Source organism: Nannospalax galili, unplaced genomic scaffold (genome assembly GCF_000622305.1).
Source record: "Nannospalax galili isolate Female #2095 unplaced genomic scaffold, S.galili_v1.0 scaffold191, whole genome shotgun sequence".
NCBI classification, from domain to species: domain Eukaryota; kingdom Metazoa; phylum Chordata; class Mammalia; order Rodentia; family Spalacidae; genus Nannospalax; species Nannospalax galili.
Window position 1 is genome coordinate 390139 of NW_008331484.1, and position 26446 is coordinate 416584.

Below are 26446 nucleotides of genomic sequence, written 5' to 3' on the forward strand. Positions count from 1 at the left end.
GAGAGAGAGACCCCTCGGTCTACCTTTTTAGCAGCACTGTAGAATCAGGAAGGGTCTCTACAGAACAGGGGTGCATGCTCTTAAAGGTGGTCCTTGGGTGAAATAACACTCAAAGATGTCTGGGAAAACAGCCCTCACAAAGGCAAGCCTTATTACCCAGAATCTCCTGGGGCTCAGGGGCTCATCTCTTCTCATTCACAGCCTTCTATGGTGTGCTAATGCCTTCAGGGATTGGTGATGCCCCAGGATGATGCTCCTCACATTCTTCTTCTTGGGTTGCTTAACAGTTTGCAAGTGCTTGGCTGCTTGTGTTGGAGGCATGAATGAAAGGCAGCAGGCATTTATTTTTCCTGTCTTGTATCAGTGTTTAGCCTTTTCTTCCTCCCCACCCACTGCCTGCCTGAATCTGTGTACATGAACCCTTCTCTCACAGATACTTCTGTCTTAACCACCCACGAAACAGTTTCCCTTTCCCATTGCTGCCAGAAACAATAAAGGAGCTTGCAAACAAATACTTTTTACTGATGGCTCTGGATTAGGAATTGAAACAAGGCTTCAATTGAACTACTTTCCAAACAGGCTTTTTCTTCCTTCCTTTTTTTTTTTTTTTTTTTTTTTTTTAAGGAGGGCCTTGCTATGTAGCCCAGGCTGGCTTCAAACTACCTACCTCAGGCTCCTGGGTTCTGGGATTACAGGTCTGTACCATCTTGTGGTTTGGGGGTTTTATGCTTCTTTTTGAAGCAGGAGGTGATTTGTGAAGAGCTGTTATACTCTGTAGGCAGAGGATAGAGGAATCTTGAGTTTGAGGCCAACCTGGGCAATATAGCAGACCTTGTATTAAAAAGCAAGCAAGGAGGGGCTGGAGAGATGGCTCAGCAGTTAAGAGCACCAGCTGTTCTGGCAGAGGACCTGGGTTCTGTTCCTAGCACCCATATGGCTGCTTACAACCATCTATAACTCCAGTTCCAACCTCCGTGGGCACTGCACACATGTGGTATACCGACATGCAGGCACAAAACACTCATACACATAAAGTAAATGTTTTTAAGCAAACAAGCTAAAAAAAAAAAAAGAATACAACACACATACATATTCTCTGTTGCCTTCTGGAAAATCAAGCAGAAAAGCTTATCATAAAAATCTTTTGCTTTCTACAAGCACTCATGGATTATGAATCTATATCAACTACTCTCAAACAGATGGGTGGGTTTTGTTTGTGGTTTTTTTGTTTGTTTGTTTGTTTTTTGGTCTTTTTGAGACAGGGTCTCCCTGTAGCCTCAGCTGTCCTGGAACTCACTATGTAGACCAGGCTGGCCTTGAACTCACAGAGATCCGCCTGCCTCTGCCTCCCGAGTGCTGGGATTAAAGGCATGCGCCACCACATCCGGCTTGTTTGTGTTTTTTAGAGCCCTCATGTAACAGACCCTGTGCTGCACTCTAAGGATGCAGTGGTGACCAGGATGGAGGAGATCCCTGATTCTGAGGCTTCTCATACATACGACCTCTCTAATGTCAGCACAACACCCTTGCTTACTCTTCCTCTACAGTGTATTGCAAAAGTATCAACAGTTTGAAACTCAGAAGGAACCCAGACCGGAAAGAAATAAGGAAGACAGTTGCGGCCTGTTAAGAAGACAACAAAGATTAATTAGCCAAGGGTCTAGCCTAGCACCATTTCATTAAACAAAGCTATCCAGCTGCTGTAATCATTTTCTCAGAACCATGAACCAGGCCTTATTGCTGAGTCTTGGGAGTATTAGAATACCTCTTAAAGCAGACTGTTGAAATCAGTAAATCTGACTGTTGGAGACACTGTTTTACCTAAGCTCTGCTGAAAGCAAACTTCACCATAGAAATGGCACCTCTGGTCAAGAATGACTATGTGGCAAAAGTTGCATAGGCACGTATGTTGAGGCAGACAAAGGAATGCAATGCTCCCATCCCAAATTTATACAATAAATAACACTCTGACCACTGGCCATAATGCCATGGTGCTTAGCTAGTTTTCATTGTACTAAGTCAATTCTTTGCTTCAAAATAACATACCTACAAGTCTTGAAGTTTTTTCAAGACTGGCTGCACTGAGTAAAAGTCACATCATTCACCCCACTTACCCATGTTAAAGACATAAATCCTCAGTGGTACAGGTGCACATGGCCTCTATTCCCTCAGCAAAGTCCTCCTGGTTCCCCACTCCTGAGATTCTAACTTTGAGTTGTCTTTCCTTCATTTTACCCTGTCCCTCTTCAAGGATTCTCTGAACCCCTTCCACACTGGATGTAGCAGTTGACTGGTATTTTACTTTTTTTTTCAAATTTTATTTGTATTTTATGTGTATGAGTGCTTTGCCTCTATGTATGTAAGTCCCGGGGTGTGTAGTGCTTATGGAGACTAGAAGACAGCATCAGATTCTCTTGTACTGGAGTTAAAGATGGTTGTTAGCCACCACATGGGTGCTAGATACTGAACCCCAGTCCTATGTAAGAATACCAAGTGCTCTTACCTGCTGAGTTATTTCTCTAGCCTGTATTTCACATTTTTAAATTAGGCAATACACTCACATTAAGATTTAAATGGTGCTGGGTATAGTGGCTTAAACTTATAATCTTGGCACTCAGATTAGGCTGGGCTACAGAGTGAGAACCAGTTGATCAAGTGATCAATCAATCAATATCAGGAGCTGGGGAGATAGCTCATTGGGTAATATGCTTGCTGCCCAAGCATGAGGATCAGAGTTCAATCCCTACCACCCATGTGAAACAGGGAGTGGTAGTGCACTTGTTTACGCACAGAGTCATCTCACTGACTTTATGTTGAACTTTTCAAAGCAAATCCTAGACATTATTTCACCCATAAATACTTGCAATCTCAGTGCTGAGAAGGCAAAGATGGGCAGATCCTTGGGGCTTCTGTCCACCCAGCCTAGCCTAATTGAGAGCCCCAGGTTCCAGTGAGAGACCATCTCAAAACCAATGGGGATGATCCTGAAGATTGAACTCAGACTGATCTCTGGCCTCCACATGCACACAAATCAACAAGAGTGTAGATGCTACATTTTGGACAAGTATCCCCCAAATGTCAATGGGTTAAAATAGCACCAGTCTTTGGTGCTACTGAGGGGTGGTGGGAAATTTAAGAACTGGGTCAGAGGAGGCCGGGTGTCTTCCTCTATTGCTCTCTATCTTATTTATGAGACTGGGTCTCTCACTGAAGCTGAAGCTGAAGCTCTGCAGTTTCAGCTAGAAAACTAATACAAGAGTACAAACTTTCCTGTTTATGTTCTCCACCAGACCACTACTTCTTCTCTAAAAAAATGTTTTCAGTTTTGTAGTTATCTTGCTTTATTCCTATTTTATGGATATAAATGGTATTCTTTAATTTTTATTGGTTTTTAAATTTTTGTGTTTTTTTTTGTCTTGTTTTTCATCTTTTTTAAAAAGACAGGGTCTCCCTGTAGCCCCAGCTGGCCTAGAACTCACTATGTAGACCAGGCTGGCCTTGAACTCACAGAGATCCGCCTGCCTCTGCCTCCCGAGTGCTGTGGTTTTTGAATATTTGAGATAAGGTTTTATGTATCCCAGGCTGGCCTCTATCTCAATATGTAGATGAGGATGAACTTGAATGTCTTAAAAATATCTTTATTATATTAATTTACCGTGTGTGTACTCATGAACACACTGGCACCACAGCAGGCATGTAGAGAGGTCAGAGGGCAACTTTCAGGAGTTGATTTTTCTCCTTTCATCACATAATTCCCAGGGATCAAACTCAGGCTGTCAGTCTCAGGGTCTGGCCCATGACCTCAAACCTCTGACCCTTTGGCTTCCACCTCCTAAGTACTGAGATTACAAGAATGTTCTACCATGCCTGGTTTTATGTGATGCTGGGGATTGAACCCAGGGCTGTGTGCATGATAGGAGCTAGATTTTGTGTATAGGTGTGTGATGCATGTGTGTATACATGTTCATATGTATATGCATGTATACATGAGTCTGTGGGAGTGTAGAGGCCAGAGGTTGATGTTGGGTGCCTTCCTCAGTTGTCCTGCCTTAGTTTCTGAGGCAGAGTCTCTCACTGTACCTGGAGCTCACTGATTGGCCTAGACTGGCTGGCAGCAAACACCAGGGACCCTTCTATCTATTCCCCACCAGTGCTAGAGTGATATAGGTAAATGCTGCTTCTCCCACATTTTTACCTAGGTGCTGAGGATCTGAACTCAAGTCCTCATGGGTGCTTGACAAGCACTTTACTGATTGAGTCATCTCTCTAACCCCTTAGCCTAGGATTGTTAAAGAACAATTTCTTTTTCTTGAAAGCTAGGTGTTCGTGGTGCTTGAATGTAATCCTAGCACTTGGAAGGCTTATGCAGAAGAATTGCCATGAATTTGATGCCAGTCTGGGCTACATAACAAGTATTAGTCCAGGCAAGAGTATGTAGCAAGACCCAAGCTCAAAAACAAAATGCAGTTTTATTGTGTATGTACTAGACACACATAATGATACACATATGGATATCTACAGACATATTCAGATGGTGGAATGGTTACTATAGTGAAGCCAAGATATTATTTCAGAAGCTAACCAGTTTTGTTTTTTTTGGGGGGGGGGGATAACACCAGCTAAGACCTACTCTTTTTACTACAAACCCCATATACAATACAACTGAGTACCTACAGCCTTCATGTTAGATCTCTACTCCTCCTGCGTATCTGCTACTTGGTGTCTTCTGACCTACCTACCCTCCCACTTAGCATTTTGTTTTCTGTGTGTATATGTGTGTGTGCATGTGAGTGTGTGATCATGTGTGTGGGTGCATATGTATGTATGAGTGTGTATGGAGGTCAAAGGTCAACCTTGGGTGTAGTTCCTTAGGCAATTAAAAAAAACAACAACAGTGCAGTCTTTCATTAGCCTGGAGTTGTCAAGTTGGCTAGGCTGGCTGGGAGCCGGGATGGGGTGGGGTGTTGGGGGTGGGGGATGGTGATTTCCTGCCTCTCTGTCTCCCCAGCTCTGAAATGACAAGTTCGTACCACCATACCTGATTTCTTTTTTCATGGGAGTTCTGGGGATAGAACTCGGGTTCTCTTGTTTAAAAGGTAAGCACGCTGACTGAGGTACCTCCCAAGCCCAGCCTTCTTATTAATAAACCCATTGGTCCTGCATGTAAGTGCATCCGTGCATGCAATGCCTGCAGAGGTCAGAAGAGGGCATCAGATCCCCCTAGAACTGGAGTTATGGACAGCTGTTAGCTGCCATGTAGGTGCTGGGATCCCAGTCCGCTACAGGAGCAGCCATTGCTCCAGGCCCTCAGCTTCCACTGGTCCACACTAGAATATCATGCACTCTTGGAGCCCAGCCACCTTGCAGTGGAGTAATTAATGAAGCCCTAGGGCAGAGACCCACTTGGAGAGGAACTAACAGCCAGTGTCAACTTGCCAGCACTGTGAGGTATCTTGGAATTGGCTCCTTTGGCCAGAGTCAAGCCACTGAGGCTGATAAAGCATGCAGCAGAGATGTGTCTTCCTTGCTGAGCTCCAGCCAACTACTTATTTTCAGACTTCTAACCCAACTGTCACTTGGTCTTCCTACCAGTCATTCTTTGGTGCTTTTTCTAAAATATCCTGAAGCTATCTTTGTCCAGGGCTATTCATCTTCTAGGTTTTTCTAGTCACAGAACCTACCATTCCAGGCTTCTGGTTACTTGGAAGTTCTTGTTTCCAAGTTCCCATATTACCTCTAACCCTTGATTTTTCATTTAAAAAGAACTGGGGATAATATAGGCTACCCCGTATACTTTATAAGTGTATGATCATGTACATGATCATTTAATGTCACTTCTAGCACAAAATGTTTTTCATTATTCCACTAGGTTTCTTGCACTCCAATTTCGAATTTCCTGTATTTTCTCATAGCACAGCACCATTTCACAGGGTATTTCCTATGTCTGGAATGTTCTCAGATCCCGTAAACTCTTACTCATCAGTTAGGAAGTCCTTTAAGATGTCTTCCTTGAATTTTTCAGCAGTTAATGCCTCTCTGTGCTCAAATAGCACCTTGGGGAAACCTCTAACAGGGCTTAACACATTAGATTGTAATTACTTGTGTCTTTCCTACACTGGACTCTTAAAAGTTCCTGGAAGGCCTTTTCTTTGTAGTCTCATTCCCTAACACAGTTCGTGATTATGGATGCCATGTGACCAGCGTCCCTCAGGTACCTGCTGCTGTGACTTCCGAGGCTGTCTGTAGGTTAACCTGGAACTGTGATCTGAAATAACCTTTTTCTCCCTTATGTTGCTTTTGTCAGGGTATTTTATCACAGTAACAAAAAGAAACTAAAACATGCAGCACTAGAAACCCCCTTCAGGGCCATGAACTCTACGGCTAATCCAGTTCTTTTAGGCATTACTCTTGAGTGCCCTAGTCCTCACCATGAGTCATTCACCCTGCTAGCAACTGAGTCTCAAACTGTAGGTGTAGCAAAGAGTGGTGGCATTCGGCTGTAATAGCGACTCTCCGGAGTCAGGTAGGAGGAGCCAACTCAGGGGTACAGTATAGATAACTCCGGGCTAGACTGGATTATATAGCAAGACCTTTCTCAAAAAGCAGATGAACCAACTTTCCAAAGCATAAAAATTTTGCAAGGTCCAGGCATTTAGGGGCCATCCTCTTGCTGCCTCCCCCTTACCCGTTTCAAACCCTTTTTCTTTGGGAAAGGGGTGTGTCAAAAAAGGCTCCATTTATATGAAATTTAATCACGAAGAGTTCTTTGTCAGGGCTTGGATACCTAGCGAGACCCACAGGGAGAAGCTTTACTACGGAGTTTCGGTCTTGCCTTAGCTTAGGATCGCGGGCGATCAGCAGGTCCGCAGAGGGCCGCAACGACAGCCTAGCAACGCGCAATGTAGGCGCGTAAAAGGAACAAACGGAACGAAGGCATGAATGGGCTACGTCAGAGGACGGGCGTCTGTTACGTCGCCCATCCGCGCAGGCGTGGCCTCACTTAAGCGGCCTGCGGACGCCCAGCCCAGTCGCGCGCTAGTCCAGCCCTGAGACAAGGAGCTCGACACCGCCCCTCGCCGCCTCCCCCAAGTCCCTGCCCCGCCGCGGCGCGTCACTTCCGCCACCCCTGACTGGGGTTGGGGCGGAGAACGCGGGGGAGGGGGGACCTGCCCGAAGCCCGCGCCCGAGTAGGGACTACATTTCCCAAGGGGCCTTGGTGGAGGCGGAGGCGGCGGCGGGCGCGGCGACGTTCCCCGGAAGTGGAGCCCGAGACTTCCACTCGTGCGTGAGGCGAGCGGAGCCGGAGACAAGAGCAGAGGCTGAACTCGGGATCTGACAAGATGGCCGGGCTGCCCCGCAGGATCATCAAGGTAACCTCCCAGCCGGGCTTCGGGCTCCTCGCTCTGCTCTCCTCCTCCGGCGGGGCGGGGGCCGCGCGGCTCCGCGACCAGCGCCGAGGCCAGAGACATCGCGGAGAAGGGTCTGGCCTCGGCGGCAAGGAAAGTCGGCGCTGGGGAGGGGGCGCTGGGCGGACTTCCGGCCGCGGCGGGTACCGGGGGCTCCCTTGGGGAGGCCTGGCCCGCACGTGGTGGAGGGTGGGGCGGCCGAGCTGTGGCGGGAGGGTCAGGGGTCGGACTGGCTAGGGCCTTGGCCGTCTCTCACATCACTCGCGGATGGAGGCGGCGGGCGCGCGGGAATCGCGGCGTGGCCTGGACGCCGGGTGGAGGTGGTGGTCTGGCGCGTCGGTTCGGGCCCGGAGTCCCCTCTCTGCGCCGGCTGGACCGCGGCGGTGCATCAGCCCCGGGTGCTGAATGAATGAACCCGCAGGGAGAGGCCGGGCGGGGCCCTGGGCCCGGAGAGGTGGCTCCGGGAGGGCCGCGTGTCCTGCGGTGGTCCGCACATGCTCGCCCCGCCTGTTGGGGGCCCGGGCCCGGTGCTGGCCTTCGCCACAGCTTCTCTGTTTCTGCTCGTTATCTCTGCGAAGTGATTTTACTTTGGTTGGCAAACTCTTGAGACTGTCTCTGCCTCAAGGAAATAGTTTAACATGAGGTTTTGGGAGGACCGCAGTTCTGGGGGTGATCCGTGAAATCGTCTGCCTCTTGGTTTTATGCGCTTACTGAGCCGTCCTGAGGCTCTTTAGGATATTGTGTTGATACGGAACCCTGAAAAAGCCAGTATCTTGATTTTCTAAAGTCTTTACATAACTTCGAACCTTCAGACTCGATAGGTTTATTGTAATCCCTGAATACTAAATTCTCATTTTTTCACATCTGTTTTTATGAAGGAAATTAGTCGAGTGTCTGCACTGCTCAGTATGCCAGTAAAGTGACTAAATTTTAGCTTCATTTTTTTTGATGTAACTTGGTGAACATGTATTCATTGGTGTGCACTCTTCTAAAGATTTGGGCGACATGGAAAAACCGCCCAACTTTGAAGGATTTGTTGTGTAGTCCTTTATGCCGTGAGTGAGGTTGAGTTGTCTCCCGACAGAAAGGTAATTGGTTTAGAAAAATAAAACCTTTCATAAGATAGAAATTTTTAGGAGAGAAAGAACAGGTTGTCATTGAGCCCTGGAGTCTTAACACGAACTTTTATTGCTATATTACCTATAGCAGATGCTCAAGTAGGTTTAATGGTTATTCCAGTTGGAAAGTCTTGACTAGTTTTGGTTGTCATGCAGTCACATGGCTACCAGTGACCATGTTAACCAGTGTTCGATTTGAAAAATGATAATCTCCACCACATACCATCCAAACCTACCAAAGTGATAATGAAGATAATTTTCTAAAATACACAGTGAACTAAATAGTTGATATAGCTTTCTATTTCTTGTTGGATTCTGAATATGAGAGTTTTGGGTGGGAAAATAAATTCTGTGAAATCTTGTTTGTTTATAGAAATGATTTAAAGGAATAAGTTGAAGTACTCATAATTCAGTTCATTTTGCACACAATGCTTAGGTTTACTAAACACCATTTTGCTATTTTAAACCAAGACAGTGACAAACTCATGCTGTAATATATAATCGCAATTTTATGTATCTTAACTTATTAATTTAGTTTTGTATTTAAAGCTTTAAAGGACACTTCTCATCTCTAGAGAGGATTAAGAGATTATGCCTCTTTTTAGTATCCATGGTTGGGTTGTATTACGTAGATTCTATAATCAGTGAAAAAATTTTCTGCCTGGTGTGGTGGTGCACACCTTTAGTCCCAGTTCTTGGGGGTGGGGGTTGTCAGTCTTTGTGAGATTGAAGCCAGCCTGGCCTGTTCTACATAGCGAGTTCCAGGCCAGCTGGGGCTATAGGGAGACCCTGACTCAAAAAAAACAAAATGTCGTTTTTTTTTTTCCTGGTGTTGGGGATTGAAACTAGGTGAGATTTTGTACGTGCTATGCAAATGCTTTACCACATTGAACAACACCCCAAGCAGAAAGCACATACTTTTCTACTAAAATTTACTTTGAAAGTTGAGTGCTTGCCTAGTGTGCCTGAAGCCCATCCTCAATACTGCCATAAACCAGGTGTGATGGTGTGCATGTCTTTCATTCCTGTGTGGAGGAGGTCATTGTCATCTTTGGCTACTTAGGGAGTTTAGGCCAGCCTGGGAGATAAGAGACCTTGTCTCAAAACAAACTGGTTACTACTGTCAACTACTATACACAAGGGTCTATGCGAATGAAATGATGGATGGGAGTAGCTGAGGCCATAGCAGCATACTTCTATTGAATTGCTACTTTATTTCTTGGTAACCTTTGACTTTTTGAAGGATGAGGTTTACTGTTGATTGTATCTTACTATTCTTATTTCACAGAAATATTAGATAGTTTGATTTAGATGTAGTTTGAGTTGGGAAGTTATTCATATGGTGTTTTCTACCTCGTAATCGTTGTTATATTTATTTCTTCAACCATTTGGGCCTTGAGAGTTTGGGAACTAAACCAGTTTCACACTCTAGTGACTGAGTCAAATGTGTGGTCTTAAAACTAGGAAGAGACAGAACTAGTATGGTCTTCCTGTCTCTTTTTTGGAAATGACATAAGGTATATACAAGTACTGTAACTATAAATAACTATAAAGTATAAGATAACTTTTTAAAATTATTTTTATTTTATGTGTCTGCGTGTATTGCCTGCATGTATGTGAGTGCACTCGTGTCATGCAATGTCGCGTAGGTCAGAGGAGGGCTTTGAATTCCCCTGGAACTGGAGTTAAGGACGGTTCGTAGCTGCCATGTGGGTGCTGGGAATGGAACCTGGGTCCTCTGCAAGAGCAGTCGGTGCTCTTAACTGCTGAGCCATTTCCCCAGCCCCAAGATAACTTTTTTGAGTTACTCTTCACCCAGTAACTCAATCACCTCTCAAATTCCTATGTCCAGTCCAGTAGCAAATTCTGTGGCCTCTACTTTCTAAATTAAACACATTTTCCCAGCTATGAAACCCCTGGTCAGTTCTATCCTTTGCTCTCTGATCTGTTAACAGCCTATTTATAAGTAGCAGGTAGTGCTATCTTTAAAAAATACTGATCGTGTTACTTTTCTGCTAAGAATGCTACAGAGGCTCTCCACATCATAACCCCCCCCCCCCCAGCCAATGCTGTAACTTCAGGGCCCTACAGGTGTCTGGAATCATCTTACTCCAAGCTCATCTCTTATACTGGATTACTCCCCTGGAGCCAGGTTTGCTCTGCTCTACCTTGAGCTCATTCCATTCATAGGGTTTCACTTGTTTGTTGCATTGCTCACTCTGGTGTTTTCTTTGCCTCACATGTCCTGTCCTCAGAGATGTGTACTTAAGTGTCCTGTATAAACCAGTCTCTATGTCCCTGGATTCCCCTTTTTTTTAAAGTATAAGTATAGCACTTAACACTGCTCAAAATAGTAGTATGACTTCGGGTGATCCTGGAGAATCTTTGGCACATGTATGTTAGGTACTGAAATGTAGTTACTGACTTTTTAAAATAAATGCATTTTGATCTCTGTGGGAAAAAGTTTTGGGAGAACTGTAATTGGGTATAATTTGATATTGTTACTGCTTGGTTAATTAAGTTCATTTGAACTAGTAGTGTTTCAATGAAGAGCCGTTTTTTTGTTTTGTTTTGTTTTTTCTCCTTTTTTTGGCACAGGGTTTCATGTAGACCAGGCTGGCCTCAAACTTGCGTAGCAGAGGGTGACCTTGAACTTCTGATCTTCCTGAAGCCAAATGCCACTACTTCAAGTTTTCTGTGCTACTCAGTATTGAACCCAGGGCTTGCGTGCTAGGCAAGAACTCTGCCAACTGACCTCTGTCTCTAGCCCTGAAAAGCATCTCTTGTGTTCTGCCCCTAATTTCATCAGAAAACAAAGACTAGGACAGCACATGTGAAAGGCTCTAAAGGGTACATAGAGAAGATTAAGTCTGTCATCTGCCCTTCAGCATCCCAGCTCTCCAGTACAATCAATTTTATTGTGTCTTTCCAGAAAGACCATAGTAATTCATTTCCTGTATGTTCCACATTTCCCCTCCTTACCCAAATACCTTGATATCTTCCCCACCCATCTACCTAGTCAACAATTGTCTTTGAGATTACTTTTTTTTTTTAACAGAGCTGCTTTGTAGAATTTTAACTAATTGCTTGATAACTTTTAGATTGCTCCCCAAATTGCATTTAATACACATACACAATGTTTAATGAGTAGTTTCTGTTATATGGCATTTTTTGTGGGTATTACTATGTCTTGGTAGTTCTGTTTTCTGACAAGACCCCCTCCCTTTGCTCCCCCACCTCTCTCCCACAAGCCCTTGCTATGCAGCTCAGACTGATCCAGAACTTGAGATCTTCTTTCTTCAACTTCCAGAGTGCTGGGATTGCAGGCATGGATTACCAAACCAGCATTAGAATCTCTTGATGACTGGAGATATGTTAAGAGCTGTACTTGGCTCTTGTAGAGGACCTGAGTTTGGTTCCCAGGACACACGTAGGGTGGCTCACAACTGCCTTTAACTCCAGTTCCAGGGGATCTGATGGGCTCTAGCCTCCAGGGTACCTGCATTCATGAATGTGTGCACACAGACACGTACAGGCGCGCGCGCGCGCGCACACACACACACACACACACACACACATACACACACATACATATACATTTTGCCCTCTCAGTTTGAAGTCACATAGGCTAAAAGATACCTAAAACATCTCTAAAGTGAGATCATCTCTCAACCCTATATGTCATTTTGGAAACAAACCTTTTTCAGCTTTGTGTTGTGTTATATTGGTCGAATACTTTCTTTTTTTTTTTTTTTTTTGGTCTTTTTGAGACAGGGTCTCCCTGTAGCCCCAGCTATCCTGGAACTCACTATGTAGACCAAGCTGGCCTTGAACTCACAGAGATCTACCTGCCTCTGCCTCCCAAGTGCTGAGATTAAAGGTGTGTGCCACCACGCCTGGCTTTTTTTGTTTTTTAATTAAAAACAAAAATTTTTTTTAGACCAGGTCTTTTGTAGTCCCAGCTGACCTGGAAGTCACTATGTGGACCAGGCTGGCCTTGATCTCACAGAGATCTGTCTGCCTCTACCTCTTGATCACAGTGATATGATACTCTCTGAATTATTTTTTTTTTAATTTATTATTTTATGTTATGTGTATACGTGTATTGCCTGCATGTAGGTAAGTGCACCCATGTCGTGCAGTGCCATGGAAGACAAGAGGCTGTCAGATCCCCTGGAACTGGAGTTACAGACAGTTGTTAGCTGTGGGTGCTGGGATTCAAACCCGGGTCTTCTGCAAGAACAACCAGTGTTCTTAACTGCTGAGCCATCTCTCCAGCCCTGAATTTTTTTTTAACGAGAGAGAGAGAGAGACAGAGAGAGAGACAGAGAGAGAGACAGAGAGAGAATGGGAATGAGAATGTGTACTTATGTGTACACTGCACTGGTGGGCCTTGGTACATGTGGATAGCAATGGACTATGTTCAGGAGTTGGTTCTCTCCTTACACAGTGGGTTCTGGGAATAGAACTCAGATTGGCAAGGCTGGTCTAGAACGTGACATCCTGCCACACAGCTTCCAGTATACTTGATTACAGGCATTACTAACCTATCCAAATGACATTCTTTTAATTGTCTTTTAAAAATTAGTCATGAGCAAGTGGGGTATGATGGGCCAAGGGGGTGTGATGGGCCAACTCTTAATCCCAGCACTCACAAGGCAGAGGCAGGTGGATCTCTGTAAGCTCCGGGCCAGCTGACGCTATAGGGAGACCCTGTCTCAAAACACAAAGAAGAAATAGTCATGAACAATAAAATACAGTCTGATGAGTAGTGGCTGACTTAAGACGTTGAGTTGATTAAATCTAGCAAGCCAGAGGCTAGGGATGTGGCTCACTTGGTAGAATGCTTGCCTAGCATGTAAAAGCCCTGGGTTTGTGTTATGCCTGTAATGCCAACACTCAGGAGGAAGGAAGGCAGGAAGATCTACTTTTCTATTTGGTGAGGGTTTCCCTCTGCTTCCCCTTCCTCCCTTGTCTTCCGAGCTGATACTGGTACAGCCTGTGTTTAAGAAGAACATTGACTTCAGATTTACAAACCCTGTTTTCAGTACTCTGTTTTCATTTGTTTCTGTCAGTTTGGTTAGTTTTAGACAAATCAATTTGTGTTAACATATTTAGGGAATAAAGCTATTGTAAAGAAAACACCTTAGAATGTGAATAAGAACACAATCAAATTTCATTCTTTCCTGATTTGTCTGTCTTTCTGTCCTGCACTCTAAAGATCTGTTCTTTGACAGAGGGACTAGCAGGTATGAAGTATGGAAGAGACAGAAAGCATGGAGTGTTTCATAAATCCCCATGTGTGACAGATACCACAACTTTTAGAATTGTATGAAAACTGTTACTGCTTAATTACTAAGTCCAGAGAGTTGGTATCAAGAACTGTTGGGCCTCCAGGAATAGTGGTACATGGCTGTTGTCCCAGCACTTAAGTGTCTGAGGCAAAAATGATGAGTTTGAGCCCAACATGGTTTACATAGAGGAGCATATGGGTGGGCAGCTCAGTGGTACAGTGTTGCCTAGCATGTGCGGGGTATTCGGTTTGATCCCTGGCACCACAAAACAGACTATTGGGTAGGCAAAACTTTGTCAGTCTTTAAATTGTTAAATTCAAATTTAGTATATGGATCATATTTACCAGAGTATAGTATGTAGGGACTTTCTCTTTGAGATGTGTTCTTACACGATAGCCCAGGGCATTATTTTTCCTGTTGCTGTGATAAAATACCCTGACAAGAGCAACGAAAGGGAAGAAAGGGTTTATTTTGGCTCATAGTTTGGAGGTTACAGTCCATCGTGGTGGGCAAGTCCTGGAAGCAGGAGCTTGAAGCAGCTGGTCAAGTTGTATCTGTAGCCAGAAAGTAGAAAACAGTAAATGCTTCTCCTTTTTATACAGTCCAGAACCAAAGACCAGGGGATGGTGCTGTACTCCTTTAAGGTAGGTCTTCCACCTCAATTAAACAAATGAAGATAATGCTTCACAGGCATGCCCAGATACTAACTTCATCCAAATACTCCCTCATAGGTGTGCCATGGGGGTTTGTCTTCTAAGTGATTCTAGTTCCTGTCACTCCAATAATATTTGGCATACTCAGGGTTGCCCTGGAATTTAATTATGTAGCTGACCTATAACTGTATGCAGTCCTCTGGCCTCAGCCTTTTAAGGATAGGCATATGAGAGATCATGCCCAGCTTTGTGGCAACCTAATTTTTTTTTTTTTCTTTTAAGACAGGGTTTCCCAGATTGGAACTTGCTGTGTAGACCAGGCTGGACCTGCCTGTGCCTCTGAGTGCTGGGATTAAAGGCATGCACCTCCACACCTGACTTGGCAGTTATTCTTGAAATGAGGTTGTCTTACAGTTATTTATTACAAAATAATGGACAGCTTATTTACACTGTACTAGGCACTGTTCTAAGCAAGTTCCATGCATTAATTCAATTCTAACAACAGTCCAGTGAGTGGGTTTTTGTATTCATTCTGAATGGAGAAGTTAAGTGATTTACAGAGCTATGATTTGAACCTAGGTGGTTCCGTTCTCTAGGCTAAGAGCTACACATAACACTGACAGAACATTTGTCCCTGGATAATAGCAATAATTTTTTGGGAGGTAGGTGAGTGGGTGTTTTTGAGACAGTGTCTTCCTGTAGCCCCAGCTGGCCTGGGACTCCCTATGTCGACCAGGCTGGCCTTGAACTCCCAGAGATCCGCCTGTCTCTGCCCCCCCAAGCGCTGGGATCAAAGGTGTACGCCACCATGCCTGGCAACAATAATTTTTTATATTCTTTGGACCAGTGAAGGGGGAAGATGTCCAAGTACAGGATCTAAGTGCTTAGTTTTCTTGTTTTTCATCTGAAGCCTCCTTTCCTGTTATTTATAGGCTTTTCCTTGTGTTAGACTCTGTATTAATAGTTTGCTATGGGATAAAATGCTTCTAGTTCCCTGAATCCAGGAATGTTTGTGGTTCTCTGAAAAGAGACTCAAAAGCAGTTACTTCTTTTTTCTCCCGTTATTTTCTGTCTTTCTCCTTCCTTTTCCTCCTCTCTCCCTCCCTTTCCTGTGAGATTTGGGGTCTTGCTGTGCAGCCCAAGTTAGCCTCAGGGTAACAGTCTTCCTGCCTCAGCATTCCTGTGCCACCATGCCTGGCTGTTTCTTACTAGAAAAAGATAATTCAGGGTGTCATTGTATCTCACTGCAATAATTTTCATGTTAACTTCAAACAAGAATAGGTATTTTTACATAATAAGCCTAAAAATAGATTCAGATTCTCCTGTGCCCATTTATATATTGAGTTATGTTTTCAACTCAGAAGGTGCTTGTACCTGACTCCCATGTGTAGAAAGTGAGGGAAACTGAACACCTCTCCAATACAGTTCTCTGATGTCCACAGTTATAATTCTTACTTTAGCTCAGGGGGAAAAAAATTCTTTTCAGAGTTGGAATCGTAGTGATTTACAGCTGTAAAATTTGACATTTCTTGTTTTAGGTTGTAAAAGAGCTCTTCTCATTAATTACATTTTCCCCCCATATAAAGCCATGCCTATTCTGGATTTTATTTTTTAATTTTTGGCTTTTTTTGAGACAGAGTCTCAACTCTTAGCCCAAGCTGGCCTTTCAGTTATGTAGCTCCAGCAGACCTTGCTATGTAGATCATCCCAGGCTGGCCTTGATCTCACTGAGATCTGCCTGTGTCTGCCTCCCAAGTGCTGGGATTAAAGACTTATACCATCATGCCTGACTATTCTGATTTTTTTCTTCTTCTTTTGTTTTGGTTCTCCCCAGTCCTTTTTCTTTTTGAGACAGGGTCTGAGAAGGCTAACCTTGAACTTGAGGTGATTCTCATGCCTCAGCCTCTAAAGTAGGACTACAGGCCTGTTGTGCCAGCTAAGCCTAGCTGGGGATTTTTGTTGATTGTTTTTGTTACTGGGTCTCAGGTATCCCAGGCTGGCCTGGAATTTGCTGTAGGTAAATCTCTGATCTTCCTGCCTTGGCCTCCTGAATGCTGGTATTATAGGAAGCATTACTAGCACATCTAGTTTTTGTAGTGCTAGGGGTTGAACTCAGGGTTTCATGCATACTAGGCTAGGTAATTTATCAATTGAGCAATATTCCCAGCCCATTTATTTTTTATTTACTTTTAATTTTTTGAGACAGGGTCTCTGTAGCCCAAAGCTGGTCTTGAACTTATGATCCTGCTGTGTCAGCCTTTCAAGTTCTGGGGTTATAGGTGTGTACCACCATACTAAGCATACAGTTAGTTTCTACTGCTCTGGTCAGGTAGGGGTTAAAAAGATTAGGCGTTCCGTTTAGGTGCTTGCCACTAACAGATTAGAGAAGAAATACTTGGTCAAATCTTGCCTATTTCTTATCATAGTCTTCTATTTCTAGTTGGCACATTGCTGACATATTAACGGATAGTAGTAAGAACTTCGAGGCATTTTCTGTACACTTGATTCTAGTATTTGTTACTTAGTTTGTGGTTATGTATCAGAATTATCTGGGGGTGTTTGTAGTCACCAGCCCCAATTTTAAAGATTTGCTGATGACTTTTTAATTTTATGTGTATTGAGTGTTTTGCCTGCATGTAAGTGCACCCATGTTGTGCTATGCCCACAGAGGCCAGAAGAGGGCACTGGATCCCCTGTAACCAGAATTGCAGAAGACTGTTAGCTGCCATGTGGATGCTGGGAACTGATCCCAGGTCCTCTGCAAGAACAGCCAGTGCTCTTAACCTCTGAGCCGTCTCTCCCGCCTCTTCAGATGGTTTTAATGTACATCTTGCAGAGATACTGGTTGTGTATGCCCTTGGCTTTACTGCAAAGGCAGGTGGAAAATAGGGGACAATTGTATGGCTAGGGCCAACTTCTGTAGAACACCCAAGCCATCAGAGGAACACCAAAGAAGTGACAAGATGACTGGGGAAAGTCTTAAGTTGTGTTTAGGAAAAGATATTTTTTAGAGGGTGACATTTGAGTTGAAATTTGAAGGAGTCAGAAATTGGGGTGAGGTGTAAAATATCATTCTGTATTAGACTGAGTTTGAGGAGTGCTAAAATTAACACCAATCAGCACTTCAAATAAGTCCCTTTGCTTCAGAAGTATATTCATAAATACATATTCATTGCTAAAAACTCAGTCACTATACCAAATGTTATCAAATAAGTCCCTTTGCTTCAGAAGTATATTCATAAATGCATATTCATTGCTAAAAACTCAGTCACTATACCAAATGTTATGTTAGTAATAGAAAAGTCTATTTCCCCTGCTTTTTTTTTTTTTTTTTGTGCTATTCTAGGCTCTAGCGCATTGGTAAAATACTATTAGTCTCACTCAATACTGAAGGAAAAACTAATTTGCTTCATTTGTTTTAAGATACAATTTATATATCAAAATAAAAATTTAGTGGTTTTTAGTGTATTTAGAGCCATTTGACTATCACCACTAGTTTCAAAAAGTTTTCATTACCTGTGAAAGAAACCCTCTATCCATTGGAATGGCTTTCCATCCCTGCTCCCCATCCTCACATAACTATCTAGTTTATGTCTATGGTTTTGCCTACTCTGCACTTTCTGTATAGAGTCATAGAGTGTAGTCTTTTGTCTGACTTTTTTCACATAGTATACTTTCAAGGTTCTTTTGTATCATGGCATCATGCATCACAGTGCTTCATTCTCTTAAAAATTAAAAAAAATTTGACTTTATGTTGTATGAGTGTTGTTGCATGAATTTAAGTGCACCACATGCATGCAATGTCCATGGAGGCCAGAAGGGGGCATTATCTCTCCTGAAATTGGAATTACAAACAGTTGTTAGCCTCTGTATGGGTGCTAGGATTTGACCCTGGTTCCTCTGCAAGAGCAGCCATACTCTTAACCTCTGAGCCATCTCTAGCCCTATAAATACTTATCTTAAAAAGTGGATTTGGAGGCTGGGAAGATGACTGAACAGGTAAAGAACTTGCAACCTGAGCTTGATCTGGAGCCCACAGAAAGGTAGAAAATTGACTCCACAAAGATGTCCTCTATCTCTACATGCATGCCACGGCCTACTCACCCACATACAGAAATACTAATAATAATTTTAAAAGAAAATTTGATTGCTGGAGACTTAAGAATTTTAAGCCAGTTGTGTTGAATAATAGGTAAGAATCAGATTTAGGTCATATTTTTATCTCAGTGATATTAAGAGACTGAATCAGACTGAATGAAACACTTTCATGGGGCCTCAGTTCTAATGCTTAAAGTTTGATGATTCTGTGGGATGAGTTTTAAAATGAGAAGAGGCTGTGGTCATAGAATCCTAGAACTGATTTTCCCCGTTTGGCTTTTAAACTGTCTCTGATGCACAAATGCTTATAGTAATAGCAGTGATACAAAATAGATATATAGCTTTGTGGCCATTTTAACTAGTGTAAAGGCCTGTGCCATATCTGTTAGGCTAGTTTTGCTTTTTTATACATTTCATTTGTGTATGTGTGTGTGTTTGTGTGTTTGTGGATATGTGTGGAATATGTGTATAGGTCAGAGGACTGCTTTTAGGAGTTGGCTCTTTTCTGCCATGTGGGTCTGGAGGATAGAACTCCAGTGCTTTTTACCCACTGAGCAATTTTGCCAGTCCTTGTTAGGATAATTTTTAATCCTTGAAGTGATTGATTTCCCAGGCTGCAGTCCATACTGATCAAGTGTTTTCAAAATCTAGCATTGAGTTTTAGATTTCTCTAATTTCCTGCTTTTAATCTCTGTGCAGATGTCTTATACATATTTTCAACCAACTTTGTATACTTGATAGAAGACTTAGCATTGTGACTTGCCTTCTGCTATGTGCATGGGCTGGTACTATTAGCGTTTCTTTTTTTCATTAGCTGTATCAGTATCAACTCAAGCGCCTGGGACCCATTGCTCTTCCCTCCAGATTCCCTTTGTATGTGGGTTTTTGTCTTCAGGATTGTTTTTAAATAGTAATTTCCAAATTCATCACCTTTTCTTTATTTACAGACACACTTTATTTTTTGCACTGAAGCATTCTAAAAAAACGTGATCATCAGGGTCTCCAGTGTGGATAGGATTGGGTTCAAATTCCTTCATCTGGTATGTGAAACCTCATAGTCTGCTCTTTCATCTTAATTACTTCTTTGATATTCTGTTCTTGTGCTTTCTCTCTGTGCAGTTTCTGATGCTTGTTTATTGACCACAGTGGTGAATTTGCTGCTCCTGAGTTATACCATGTCTGACTCTAGTGGGGAGTGATAATTAAGCTCTTTCTCTGTTGTGGATGATCTGTCTGTGATGCTCATAGGTAACTCAGAAAAGAAGCTGGAAGAGACACTTTTCTTCAGTTTCCCTTGACCACCTGTTTACAGAATTTACCATGGGCCTCTCAACTCTCAAAGAGGAGTGATTAGTGAGGTGTTGACTTCATGTCTGACACTAATTTTCAATATATAGGTTTTAAAAGCAGAAAACTACCTGGCATGGCCCTGCTCGTGATAGATGTGAGGAGTGGTAAGAAGCCCTTGTGATGTTGCAGTACCTGGCTTCAGTCCTGCACAATTAGGGAGTTAAAAAATTTAGTTTTAGTTTTTATTTTATGTGCATGAGTGTATTGCCTGTGTGTAAGTGCACCCATGCCGTGCAGTGCCTATGGAGGTCAAAAGAGGGCGCCAGATCCCCTGGAGCTGGAGATTTGGTTGATTGTTAGCCACCATGTGAATGCTGAGATTTGAACCTGGGTTCTCTGGAAGAGCAGCCAGTGAGTGCTCTTAACCTCTGAGCTATCTCTCCAGCTCCAGAATTTTTCTTTTTTTTTTTGAGACAGGGTCTTCCTGTAGCCCCAGCTGTCCTGGATTCACTGTGGAGACCAGGCTGACCTTGAACTCACAGAGGTCTGCCTGCCTCTGCCTCCTGAGTGCTGGGATTAAAGGTGTGCGCCACCACGCCCGGCCAGAATTAGATTTCTAAAGTAAGCTTTATATACCAGATAGAAATTATTGTGAATTGGGTTTATTTTTATAATCCACATTCTACCATTGGGAACATTTCTGTATACATTGATGTAAAATGTCTTTGGAGGTAGATTTGAGTATTAAACAATTTATATATAGATACAAACCAGTCTCGGGATTAATCTAGGTATTAATTCAATTCTGGCTAAATTTATCTAGCTTTTTTTTTTTTTTAAATAAACGTTTTTGTTTTTAATTATGTGTATGTTTGTGTCTTTTTTTTTGTGGGTATGTACACCTGAGTATGCTCAGAAGCCAGAAGTGTTAAATCCCCTTGGAGCTGGAATTACAGGCAGTTGTGGATGCTGGGAACTGAACTTGGGAGCATTATGTACTCTTAACCACTGAATCATCTTTCTAGCCCCTTACCTAGCTTTCTAATTCATTGTCTGAAGTCCCAGTACGCTAAGGTTTGATCACTTATCAAGTAGTTTAAGATCCTGAGGATTCTTCCTGTGGTTTGGGGATTGCGCACGTGTTAATCCAGGCATTCTGTTCATTCCTTTGAACAGTTTCTACAGAAGAATCTAGGAATTGCAAACATTTTGCAAGTTTAGTGATTTTATTGAAGACTAAAAGAGTTGAGGTTGGCATTTAAAATGCAGCAAGTGGCCGTAAGCTACCCCTTGGCCCCTGGTGTACTTCATACTCTGTTTTCCTCTTGGGCTGCTCAACTGCAAATTTTCCAAACTAAATACCTAATCACACAATGTAGCTCTGCCCCCAGATCCAAACAAGTACTCTTACCAAATTACGGTCCATTTCCTCCAGCCTTTGGTGAGCTCAGGATTCACATAGCATTATTTTCTTTTAAATTAATTTTATTTAAAGGTTAAACATACTTATTTTAATTTTATAATTAGAGGGTTGGGGGGGTTGTTTCATTTTAATTTTTTTTTTGTCTCAGCCTCATGTTCTGGGATGGTTGCACCACCACACTTGGCTATTACTATCTGAGCTCATGTAGCTCAGACCATCCTCAAACTGGAGGCGGGAAGCCTGGCCTTGAGCATCCTGCCTCCACCTTCCAGGTGCTGGTATAACAGGTATACCCAGCTCTACAATTTGAGTTTTGAGAAATGTGTACAGACTTAAAAACACTGTCAGTTAAGTTACAGACATCCCCTTACTGAAGCCCTACATACACTACAAGAAGTTTGGACCATTTGGAAGCATGCTTCTACTTTGTGCAGTGTCTTTCCTGTGGGCTTTGACATGGTCACTGTTCCTGGAACTATGCTTTAGAGCATATCCAGAGTTCCTAAGATAAATTCTAAGAAGTAAAATTGTTAAGAGTGGGTCATTTTCTAATCCCATCAGCCATGTATGTGAGACTCTCTTATTGTCTTCTTAACATTAAATGTTATCATTGTTATTCAATTCTGAATATTGTCAAGTGCCTTGGTAATGAGACATTATCACTTTTGGGGGTGGGGGGAGTCTTTTGAAACAGGGTCTCCTTTAGCCCCAGCTGGCCTGGAACTCACTATGTAGACCAGGCTGGCCTTGAATGCATAGAGATCCACCTCTCTCTACCTTCCAAGTGCTGGGACTACAGGCATGTGCCACCACGCCTGGCTTGACATTGTCATTTCAAAACAGAATTCCTTAAATTGTTGATTCAGTTTTTTTTTTTAGAATTAGTAGTTGATATATATATATATATATTACAAAATTACAGAAAGATAAGTCACTGAAAGTTATCCACAGGTTTAGTCATGGGCACCTTTATTCACCCAACCATTTCAAAACTGGCCCATATTAATCTTTTATTTTATAAGTGCATCATACATGCCTGGTACCCGAGGAAGTCAGAAGAGGGCATCTGATATCCTGTAACCAGAGTTACAGATGGTTGTTAAGTTGCCATGTGGGTGCTGGAAACAGAACCCCTGGTCTTCTGAAGAGCAGCCAGTGCTCTCATACCAAGCCGTCTCTCCAGGCCCCCTCAGTATATATTTAAATATTTATCATGTCTGTGTTTGTGTGAATGTAGGCATGTGCATGCCATGACATGCATGTGGAGGTCAGAGGACAATTTTTTTTTGGAAAGTTGGTTCTCTTCTTCCTCTTTGAGTTCCTGGGATCCCACCAGGTCATCAGGCCTCCCCAGCAAGCTCTTATACACATATACATGGGCCAACTCCCATGTTCATACTTTTTAAATGTATGTATTGTGTTTCAAAGATTCAAGCTATCTACATGAAATAATTGAATTTGACCTGGTATTTAACTTTTTTAATGTATATTGAGTGTATTGCCTGCATGTATGTAAGTGCACCTGTGTTGTGCAGTTCCTGCTAAGGTCAGAAGAGGACAGTGTATCCCTTGGAACTGGAGTTAATGATGGCTGTTAGCCATCATGTGGGTGCTGGGAATCAAACCCAGGCCCTCTACAAGAGCTGCCAGTGCTCTTAACTACTGAGCCATCTCTCTAGGTCCCGTATTTTTAAGTTTTTAAAATTACATTTTACTTCCTGTGTGCCTGCCCTGTACACATGTAGAAGTCAGAGGATAACTTGTGGGAATCAGCTTCTCTTACCATGTGGGATGTTTTTTTGATTGAACTCATGTTGTGTCAGCACCTTTGCCTGGAGAGCCATCTCACTGACCCATTGTGGCCTAAGGACTTTGAGTCAGGATTTCATTTAGTTGCTCAGGCTAGCCTCAAATTCATCATTCTCCTGCCTCAGGCCTTCTGGAGTAGGTGCAATTATATGCAGATACCAGTATACTCTAAAATTCATTTCTTGAATTGTTTAATTTCACAATCTTAATACAAAAACAAATAAGAGTGCACAAAAAACTCAATAAAAATATTAAAAATGTAAAAAAAAAAAAAAAAGACAAAAACCCAACAAAAACTTCAAGGTAAGGGACTGAATCTTTGTGCATGTGGGTTGTTATAGAAACCAGAGGTCAACAACCTCGACCTCAAGTATTCTTCCAGAGCTGCCCCCCCCCACACACACACCTTGGGTTTTTTGAGACAGGGTCTTTCACCAAAACCTGGGACTTGTGTTGGCAGGCAAGGCTGACTGGCTGGTTAGATGTCCAGATGCCCAGGCTCTACCAACCTGTGTCTCCCCAGCTCCAGGATTACAAGTACATGCCTAGCTTTTGTCCAGTGCTGGGGATTAAAGTCATGTCCTCATGCTTATACTGCAAGCACTTTATTGCCTGAGCTATTTCCCTAACCCCAAGAATCTTTAATATGTTAAGCAGTCAATATTGAGGCAGTATTCATCATTAAAATCCAGTAGAGACAGAAACATGAGGACCAACACAAGTTTGAGGCCAGCAAGGGCTACATAATGAGACAGCTCAAAAAGCAGTGAGAATTGGGAGTGGAAGGAGGAAAGAAGGGATAAGGGAGAGAGTGAGGATGGGTAGATTATCAAAGCTGCTGAAGGGAACAGACTGTTAACTGATCTTGCAAAGATGCTGCTTCAGTATAAAGAAAAAGAACTTAATGTATCCTACCGAGTGGACATTTAACTCCAAAATGAGACTACCATTTTGAAAGCACAGTAATACCCGTTTATCAACAGTAGTTAAGAAAATGGGATGTTTCCAGTAAAAATATAATTTTATTAGAATCAGCATCTATAACCTATTTTCTATTAAACCATTTAAAAAGTTGAATTTGGGGCCTTCAAGATGGCTCAGTTGCAAAAGATGGCTCCTGCTGCCAAGCCTGATAACCTGAGTTTGATCTGCAGGACCCACATGGTAGGAAGACTATGAGCATAGGAGATACTACAAAAGGGAAGCTTTCAGCAACAATAAGATTTAATGCATTCTAATAATAAAATGTTTGGTTTAATGTCAGCCTTTGATGTTCAGAGGATGACCCCAATAGAGGTGGTGATGGATTTGTGTATACTTATGTAGCATACATGACTGATTAAAATTGGAACTAGGACTGAAGAGATAGTTCAGTGGTTAAGAGCACTGGCTGTTCTTGTAGAGGCACTGGGTTCGGTTCCCAGCACCTACATGGTGACTAACAACCATCTGTAACTCTAGTACCAGGGGATCTAATGCCCTATTCTGGCCTCTTCAGGCAAAACACTCATATCCATAAAGTAAAAATAAGTAAATTAAAATAAAATTGACTAAATTCAGGTGCCCTGGCTTTGCATTTTTTTTCCCAGAAGGTACAATACTCTGGACTATGTAGGTGAATTGAGCTCTGTAGTATTAAATTGGCATTATCTTTAAAGGATTTTAAACTGGGTAGAAGGTCTTTGATAAAGAGATTAACTGACTTGTTCTTCTTGTACCTAATTTAATTCCAGAGTGATACTTCTAATTCCTCCTTACTCCCATTAGCATTTTCTTCACTTCTCTAATTTTAGACTATATTGTTACCATCAAAAAATGTTTCTTGATGAGAGAGAAGCGGGAAGGAGAACAGTTGAGAGAGCAGAAGCCAGGTCAGGGAGAAATAAAAATAGAAAAGTGAGAGATAAAGGAGAGAGGGGACGAATGATGAAGAGAAAGAACGAGAAGAAAATTTGTGTTGCATATGACCAAAATAACATAGTAGACATACGTGAAATTGTCAAGGAATGAATAAAAAATAATCAGAGAGTGAGAAGACAGAGAACAGTTGAGAGAGCTGAAGCCAGGGAAATAAAAAGACAGGTAGGGTTGGAGATGATCAAAGTGCATTGTAGACATAAATGAAATTGTCAAGGAATTTAAAAAGGTTATAAAAAGTTCTTGCCTAGTACCTTAGGAAACTCAGCACACAGCAGTTCCAGTGGAGTGTTAATAAGTTAGGGCCTTATTCCTTTGTTCCTTCTGTGAGAAACAAAGTGGCAGATGCACAGATTGAGTGCAAAGAACAGTTTTTAAAACCCTGAATGAAGGTCCCTCCCTCCTTTTCCTCATTGGCTGAGTAATCAGGAGGGTACAGTCTTATACATCTCCTGCCACTTTTGTTTGTCTATTTCTCAACAAAGACTGCATGTATGGGTTTATTTCTCCATTTTATATTCTGTTTATTTTAAAGCTTTTCAGGCTTATGACCATGTCATGTCTGCAAGTTGTTAGGGGAGGTGGTTGTTAATTATCTACTCTAAATTCCTAGTTTGGGTGGGAGTGGATAGACTAGCAGGTACTAGCAGAGCCCAGTTTTTTCTGTGGGTCTGTAGCTAGACCTAAGATAATTTAAAGCACATTTGTTTTGAAAATAGAATGTTATATTTTGTATTTCTTAAACTTTTATTCAGGGTTCTGAAATATCAGCATTGGTCAAAGCCATTACTGAGTTCATTAAAAACAGAATGATAGCTGTTATTCAAATCACTGGTCTTTTTTTTTTTTTTTTTCCCTAGCTTATACTGAAAATAAGCATCATTTCAGTCATCAAATTAGGAACCAGAGAAAATGGAGTCATTTGGCTGCCATGAATATAATTTCAAAATAAGTATTCAAAGGACACTTACTTGTACCACCAAGAATTTCATGAGTATTTTATTTCGGACGGGAGACACTGTTTTTAATTATGCTGCTGATATTTGGAAGTTTTTCAGAAAACATAAAAGAATGGAGGGTTTTAAGTTTTTATCTCACCATAAAACTGAAAGTATTTTGAGAAATAAGCAAGAAGTCTCCTAACCTGATCTTGCTTGTCATCATACCCCCCCCAAAAAGTTAGTTGATACTATACTTAACTATATACAAAATAAGCAATTAACAAACATTAATTAGTAAATTCAAAGAAAGCTTTGGAAGTTGTGATATATTCTTATCCAGGAGATGGAGGCAGAAAGATCAGGAGTTCAGGGGTCATCCTTAGTTACATAGGGAGTTGTAGGCCAATCTGGGTTACATGAAAGTTGTAGGCCAATCTGGGTTACATGAATCCTGTCTCAGAAAAGAAAAAAAAGTCATCTGAAGCGCAGTTGACCAT

The 26446-nt window shown here is 42.3% G+C and overlaps 1 protein-coding gene across 1 annotated transcript in view; it reads left to right on the forward strand.

The window, feature by feature from the left end:
* Positions 1–7222: 7222 nt before the first annotated feature.
* The window catches only part of Ube2n (ubiquitin conjugating enzyme E2 N), a 31491-nt gene continuing 12267 nt past the window's right edge, over positions 7223–26446 (forward strand). The window contains exon 1 of the mRNA XM_017795890.2: positions 7223–7370. Within this exon, the coding sequence (XP_017651379.1) occupies positions 7341–7370 (30 nt within the window). The 5' untranslated portion in view covers positions 7223–7340. The remainder of the gene's footprint in view (positions 7371–26446) is intronic.